This window comes from Capricornis sumatraensis, chromosome 14 (genome assembly GCF_032405125.1).
Source record: "Capricornis sumatraensis isolate serow.1 chromosome 14, serow.2, whole genome shotgun sequence".
Taxonomy (NCBI): domain Eukaryota; kingdom Metazoa; phylum Chordata; class Mammalia; order Artiodactyla; family Bovidae; genus Capricornis; species Capricornis sumatraensis.
Genome location: NC_091082.1, coordinates 13,544,888 through 13,552,354, shown reverse-complemented (window position 1 = coordinate 13,552,354; position 7,467 = coordinate 13,544,888). Strand labels below are relative to the sequence as shown.

Sequence of the window (7,467 nt, the reverse complement as noted above, 5' to 3'; positions counted from 1 at the left end):
CCAATCGAGCGCCCGCGGTCTCCGGGGGGCGGGGCTCGAGGACGCTCGCTCGGGTAGGAGGAGGGACCTGTGAAGGTGAACTAGCGCGAGCTCGCGAGTCTCCCAGCGCCGTGGAGGTTGGCTACACCGTTGCTTGGCAACTAGCACGGCTGGGGGCGGGGTTAATAAAAAGCCGGACTTTTTTTCGTACTATCGCGAGAGTGAACTAGTGGCCGTCTTGAGGGGGTGTGGCTTTTTGGTGACTGGAAAAAAAATGTTGTGAAGATTAACGCTTTCCTCACTGAATCCCGGCGGGATCTCGTTAAATCCAACCACTGGAGCACACACTTTAGGAAGGTACTTTGCTTCAAGTTACAGAGAGCGGGACACAACTGAGCGACTAACATGTGCTAAAGAAAACCACCAAAGGATTTAAGCGGATCCCATTTTAGGATGTTTGCATAGTCCCTTCGGTCAAACACTGTGAACTAAGAAAATCAACTACTCTTTTCGCGGAACCAGGGACTTCCGGAAGCCGTGGTCGTACTCCAGCGGATTTACCACCTTATTTATTTTCCCGTTTACCACCCACGCTGTACCGGTTGTTATGACCATCTTGAAGAAACAAAGAGGAAGACTGCTCCAAGAGAAAATTGGGTCCTGAAAGGTTTGAAAAGATGTGCTGTTTCCATGTAACTTATTCAGAGGCAGAAACTTTCATGGTGTTAGTGAGTTTGCACATTTCAGTGCACAGTTGCCCCCGGGGCCCATTCGATGCTTGACTGGTTATAAGTCCCCTCTACGCAGTGTAGGCTTTGCTGCTCTGCGTCCAGGATGGAAAAAGAACAATGCGTACATATTTCTTGGAAGGTAAATTCAGAGATGTTTTTATTCCTCTTTCACCTGGGGATTAAATTCATCCTTCAAAACAGCTCAAATAGTATCTCCTCTTTGAAATTTTTACAACTCCCAGCTGCCCTCTCTGTGCCTATACAGCTCCGTTTTATCCATTCAGCAAGTATTTACTGAGCACTTATTTGCGAGGCACCGTCCTTTGTTAGCGAGATATAGGTTTGGAAAAGGTCACATAATCTAGCATTATCACGTTGCTATGAAATTCCGTGGTCATGTGTCCTTTACACCCCACCCTCTCTCCTGATTATGTGAGTACTTTGCTATTTTGAAGGCAGGAATGGAGTCCTTTTGGAATGTGTATGTCTAGGGCCTGAACTGGAATCTGAATGACACACGTTGGTCTTCATTCCTCCTCCTTATACCGCCACCACCTCCTAAAGGTAGCAATTGCCCTCTGCCCAGACGCTGACCTCATACAGCTCTTTCTGATGTGGCCAATGGACGTTTTCAAGTTACAGTCTCTTGGAGGTGGAAAGGTTCGGCCCCTTAACCTCAATGAGTCAATGTTTGCTGCAGCCGAGTCTATAGTCACGAGTACTTATTTGTCTTTAACTGGTTATTTGACTCACAGGCCGTTCTTGGCATTCGTCTGCATTCCGAACTATGATACTTGTTTCTCCCGGCGTAGTCTGGAAGCCCCAATTTAATAATTTCTGAACTAAGTGCAAGGTTACATTCCAATGGCTTCGATTCAGGAACTCCTTACCCCGCCCTCTTCGCTTGAGCATATATGCTTCCGACGCGGAGGGTACCTCACTAGCTCTACAGGTAACAAGACCAGTCGTACTTTGAGAATACGGATAAACCTTCATTCTCTGCCTCCTGACGCGGAAGTGGCAGGAGTTAGTTGTCTCTTTAAGAGCGTGCTAGAACAGAAGCCGAAGAGTATCGCGAGAACCGTACAACCAGCGACTTCTCGCGATGTTTGGACCGGCAAAGGGTGGCCATTTTGGAGTCCACCCGGCGGCTGGTTGCCCCGGCGGCGTCTGCCAGCTTGCTGCCGGGACCAAAGCTGGCCCCACCGGTGTCTGCCCTGTGGGCGGCCGCACCAACGCGATGTGGCGGCTCCGCTGCAAGGCCAAGGAGGGCACCCATGTTTTGCAGGGGTTGTCCAGCCGGACCCGGGTGCGGGAACTCCAGGGCCAGATTGCCGCCATCACCGGGATCTCCCCAGGCTGTCAGCGAATCCTCGTCGGATACCCGCCCGAGTGCCTGGATCTCAGCAACGGGGATACCATTCTGGGGGATTTGCCTATCCAGTCAGGTACGGGAATCGAGGCTGGGTCAGGCAAGGTCCTGGGAGGACGTAGAGGGGCAGAAAGGAGAACAGATCAGGGCCAGGTCTCTATGGGTCGGCTTGGAGGACGAGAATAGGAGAAATTAAAGAACGGAGAATTCTGACGGAGGCCAGAGCTAGTGTCCAGCAATTCCTTGACTTCACATATAGTTTGAAAGAGACAGGGAGGGCCTGATCTCTGTGAGAAGCTCAGAAGCTGTGGAGTCCTCTTTCCTGGCTGCTTTCTGGTCTGTCTTGAAAACATCTCATTCATTTTGTTTCTCTCTGTGTCCACAGAAGTATTTTTAAAATGCGATGTTTTCTCTGTCCTGGTTGCTCTTTTTCCCTGTATCACTGAAAGAAGACAGTATGTCTGAAGGATGTAGGATACTTTTTTTTGCTTTCCTGGTTCATTTTTACAATCGCCTTCATTTGTACTTTCTCTGACAGTTGTACTCATTTTAGAGTTTGCTTTGACACATCCACCGAAGGCGCTTTCAAGTTCTAGACAAAAGCAGTTATTTCTGTCCGGTATTAAAACTTGAACAGCAATATTGGTAATTAAAAGCTTTCCTCTAGTCTCAAGGATCCTGTAAACACTTGAACGGGATAGATATATTTCAGATCGAGAGCACCCCCTAGTGGCCGAGTTCTTCGTAAACTCCTTTTGGAAGTGCTTTAAAACTGCAGATTCCCTGGTGGCTCAGAGGTTAAAGCGTCGGCCTGCAATGCGGGAGACATGGGTTCGATCACTGGGTCGGGAAGATCCCCTGGAGAAGGAAATGGCAACCCACTCCAGTATTCTTACCTGGAGAATCCCATGGACGGAGGAGCCTGGTGGGCTACAGTCCACGAGGTCGCAAAGAGTTGGACACGACTGAGCGACTTCACTTTAAACTGCAGAGAGAAAGGATAAGAAAATTTTGTTCTTGAAATGTATCTTTTTAGGTAAGTACAAAAGTGTAACTCGGGCCCCTTTACTAAATGAGATACAATGTCTTTCTCTTTGTTCCGTTTTCATCTCTATGAAGATTCAGGGAACAAGAATTATTACTGGTCACATGTTTGCAAAGCTGTATTCTCCCTAGTAACCCCAGTTTATACTTTAACTCCTCCTGTTTGTAATTTACAGACTTGGTTAGTGAACACCCAATTTCATCTGTACTTTCTTTGCAGTTGTGAATTTGTTTTCTTTTTGACAGGTGACATGCTGATCGTTGAAGAAGACCAAAGTAGGCCCAAAACATCACCTGCATTTACAAAATATGGTGCTCCTAGTTACGTCAGGGAAACTTTGCCTGTGCTTACCAGGATGGCAGTCCCAGCAGACAACTCCTGTCTCTTTACCAGTGTGTACTATGTTGTTGAAGGAGGAGTCTTGAATCCAGCTTGTGCCCCTGAGATGAGACGCTTAATAGCACAAATTGTAGCAAGTGATCCAGACTTTTATAGTGAGGCAATACTGGGAAAAACAAATGAAGAGTACTGTGACTGGATCAAAAGGGATGATACTTGGGGCGGAGCTATTGAAATATCCATTTTGTCTAAATTTTACCAATGTGAAATATGTGTAGTGGATACACAGACCGTTCGAATTGATCGTTTTGGGGAAGATGCAGGATATACCAAAAGGGTACTTCTCATTTATGATGGCATCCACTATGATCCGCTTCAGTGTGTCTTCCCTGACCCAGAAACCCCTCCTCTGACTATTTTCTCCTCTTATGATGATATTGTTCTTGTGCAAGCACTGGAATTAGCAGATGAAGCTAGAAAGAAGAGACAGTTTACAGATGTAAACCGCTTCACCCTGAGATGCATGGTATGTCAGAAGGGATTAACTGGACAAGCAGAAGCAAGGGACCATGCCAAGGAGACAGGCCATACCAACTTCGGAGAAGTGTGATCCATGCATGATGAGGATTGAAGCCTCCTACCTCACAGATCCAGAAGGCTCTGGGTTTTCCAATAAGCTATTTGTTACTCTTAAGAACAAAAGAACACAATGCTTGAACCATCCTTTTAACCTTAAACCACTAAGACACTGAATTCCTTGTTAAGATTAAAATTAGTGTGCAAGTTTACAGATGTGTGTCTACAGCGGTGATACAGCCATCTTTCTGCTTGGGTGACAGAATAGGTGGTCCTTGCTACCTACTGACACTGACCTGAAGATTGAGTGTTAGTATTATAAACTAGCACCCAGCAGCATTAACTTGTAGAAGAAAACAACTTCCTTTTTGGGGTATTGTGGAAGGCTTCAGGTGAGACCACTGGACATAAACCACAGTGTCTCCAGTAATTGGGTCTTTTTAAAAACTCTGAGTGGGTTAATAGTTTCTATGTTATGAATTGATTCCTCAAATGAAGATACTCAGAATTGTTGAAACTGATTTCATATTGCAGTTTGGTAGACTTTATAAATGTGTACTTCACCAGTTGTTATAAACAGATAACATGCAATTTTTACAGAGATGAGTCTACTCCTTGAGAATATTACCTAAAAACAATAACTTATGGTGCCCAGTGAAGAATTTCTAGTATATAAAAGAGAATGTACGAGGGAAGTCGTTCCTGAGCAGCTTGCTGAAGCTTTAAAAGACCATGGGCCTCATGTTTTAATGCAACTCATTTATTCATCTGTCACGTTGGATAAAATGTTAAAATTAAGCAGGATTTTTTTTTTTTTTAATTGAAGTTCCTTGAAACTTGAGTGCTCAGTTTTTGCCTTTTTAACTGAAGATTTGTTTGGAGGGATTTAATTTCCTCAGCTTTTTGTTAAGAGCACTGCCTCTGACTCCTAAAATAACTTTTCATCTAAAATTATAACACCATGCTTTCATTTGGTTTTTGAGAGATCTTTTGCTTACCTAAACAGTATTTGTTTTCATGCTAGCCTTGTCAAACCACTCTTAAATGATTTCATGTTTCTGAAAATTAATACTTTGTTTATCCACCATCTCTTACCTTGACTTTTGAAGAGTTTTAAATTAGTTGGGATAATAACATTGGATGAATTTGTTTCACTTACAAAATATGACAGTTTTTAAATCTTTGCCTTATTCAGCCTTCTAAGAATTCTGCTTCTTACTAGTATTAGATGTGTAGCCATTTGCTTGGTGGGCTAATCCACGAGGCATACCCTCTAAAACTTAGCTTCACTATGAGATCTTCCAGATAAAAGTGTTCTACCTCTTAATTCTGAAGATCAGGGATACTAAATTTTAATTTGTTATGCATTATCTTATATAATGTAAAGAGGCTTACTGTTGTGAATTTTATCTTAGTCTCGTTTTTTATTATCTTACTTAGAAAACCAATGGTATGGGAATTCCCTGGCAGTCCAGAGGTTAGAACTCTACCCTTTCATTGCCAAGGGCGCAGGTTCAATCCCTTGTTGGGGAACTAAGTCCCACAAGCTTCATGGAGTGACCAAAAAAAAAAAACAAACCCAATGGTATACCTTAAAGCACTTAAATTTCTTTTAGCATGTCTTCTTGGCAAATGTTTCTGAATTGAGATTTACTCTTAGCACTTTCACTTGGTAGAAGTGATCGAATAAAATTAAGGAGTATGTAAACAATTAGGAGAAAAGTATCTTTAAGGAACAATTCACAAAATATGCTTTAAATCATTAGATGACATTTCTTGAGTACCTTTTGTGTGAATAGGACTTTTAGGCATTATAAGTTATTATCGTCAGTTTAACTCAAAAGTGTTCAATTTTCTGTTTTATTGAGCCTTAAAATAGCACTTGTGAGCTTGTGAAATTTGATATTTGTCAGTCAGTATGTGTACAAATGAATATGACTGAAAATCTCTTTGTACCTGTATGTCAGCTGGTCTAAAAGGATTTTGTATCTCTTAATTCCTCCAGACAAATTTAAAGCTGTAAGTTAAGAGTATACCACTGGGTAACACCAATCCAGTTGAGCTTTATGCATTATTATTTATAAACCTTGCCTTCCTTTCCTAAGTATTTCAAGGGCCAAACTTGATACTTGCTTACTGGAATTTTAGAGAAGTTTATTCATCCAACAAATATTTATTGAGTAATTTATTATATACCAGGCATATATTGATGTTTCTGAACATAAATTTTGTTGCTTTAAAATTGAGTATACTTTATCTACATTTGATTTTAATTTTAACAAGTGGAGGGATATAGAACTGGATATTTTATAAAATTAGGCTTATTTTAAGTGTTTTTGTTTGCATATTTAAGCTTATGCTTTTATGACAAGTGTCAACTATTTATTTAGGGGATCTTATTCTATTATACCTGTTAACTAGGTTGTGCATTTCTCAGTTGGACACTGATAGGTCACTCTCAGTAACGACTTTTTAAAATTAATCAGCTGCTGAAATTCAGCAATCGGACTTTTTAAAGTAATGTTCTGATCATGGTATATTCAAGATGAAGCACTGTAATCGTGGAGGGTTAAAAACCTAAACTTGTGCTTACTCAGACTCAAGCTTGTAAGCCTCACAGAAGATTTTTTTAATTGCACTTATACTCTTGAATGGAGAAGGGAATGGCAACCCGTTTCAGTATTCTTGCCTGGAGAATCCCATGGACAGAGGAGCCTGGCAGACTCCCATGGGGTCTCAGAGTCAGACATGACTGAGCGCCTAACACTATATACTTGAAGTTAGTTAATGTAAGAAAATTCTAGTCTTGAGAAATTTAAAACATTGGACCAAGATGAAAAGAAACTTTTTCTTACATTTGCACTTGAGCAGAGCAAAACCTTTCTTCCTATTCATTCAGGTTTTGACTGCCATGCAAGATTTTTTTTTTTTATTAAAATGAGGTTAGTTTATATTAGTAGCAAAATGAATCAAGATTGTGCTTTCCTATCCCCTACTCCTCCTTTCCTTAACTCCTTTCCCTTACTCTTCTTTGGATTTAAAGATTAGATGTAGGGCTATGAATGCACTTCTGGATAGAGTGATTTGAGAAATTAAAATTAATGTCGGGAATTTTGTGATGTGGTAGCCATGTGACGATATCAGTGTGGTACAATTACTGTTAGTAGTTAGTGGTTGATTTCTTATTTCTCATGAGTGGATCTTGGGCACAGTCAAGTGAGACCCTTGCAAGTTTGGGGGCTGGTCATCTTGACCCTGTTGGCAAAAACTAATATTGACATACCACTTGATTATTCCATGAAGTTCAAGTCCCAGTGAAATCTTAATCAGGAATGAATGAACATATTTATACATTCCCGTAAATGCCCATGCCTAATTTGCATGTTCAGCTTACTCTTTCTGTCTTGTGTAGGCATTAAAACAGG

The 7,467-nt window shown here is 41.6% G+C and overlaps 1 protein-coding gene across 2 annotated transcripts; it reads left to right on the top strand.

Moving 5' to 3' along the window:
- Nucleotides 1–656: 656 nt before the first annotated feature.
- Nucleotides 657–4,076, top strand: YOD1 (YOD1 deubiquitinase). 2 transcript variants are annotated; one of them, XM_068986600.1, is made up of 3 exons: nucleotides 657–707; nucleotides 1,999–2,158; nucleotides 3,373–4,076. In XM_068986600.1, the coding sequence occupies exons 1-3, from the start codon at nucleotides 657–659 to the stop codon at nucleotides 4,074–4,076; spliced, it is 915 nt and encodes a 304-aa protein (XP_068842701.1). The 2 variants fall into 2 exon arrangements, with proteins under 2 accessions (XP_068842701.1, XP_068842700.1); XM_068986599.1 differs by lacking the exon at nucleotides 657–707 and having other exon boundaries at nucleotides 1,816–2,158.
- Nucleotides 4,077–7,467: the final 3,391 nt, after the last annotated feature.

Bases quoted from the DNA above. Each gene is read 5' to 3' on its own strand.
- YOD1 (XM_068986599.1), top strand. From the start codon at position 1,816: ATGTTTGGACCGGCAAAGGGTGGCCATTTTGGAGTCCACCCGGCGGCT. The intron at 2,159-3,372 runs GTACGGGAATCG...TCTTTTTGACAG, and splicing joins GGATTTGCCTATCCAGTCAG to GTGACATGCTGATCGTTGAA.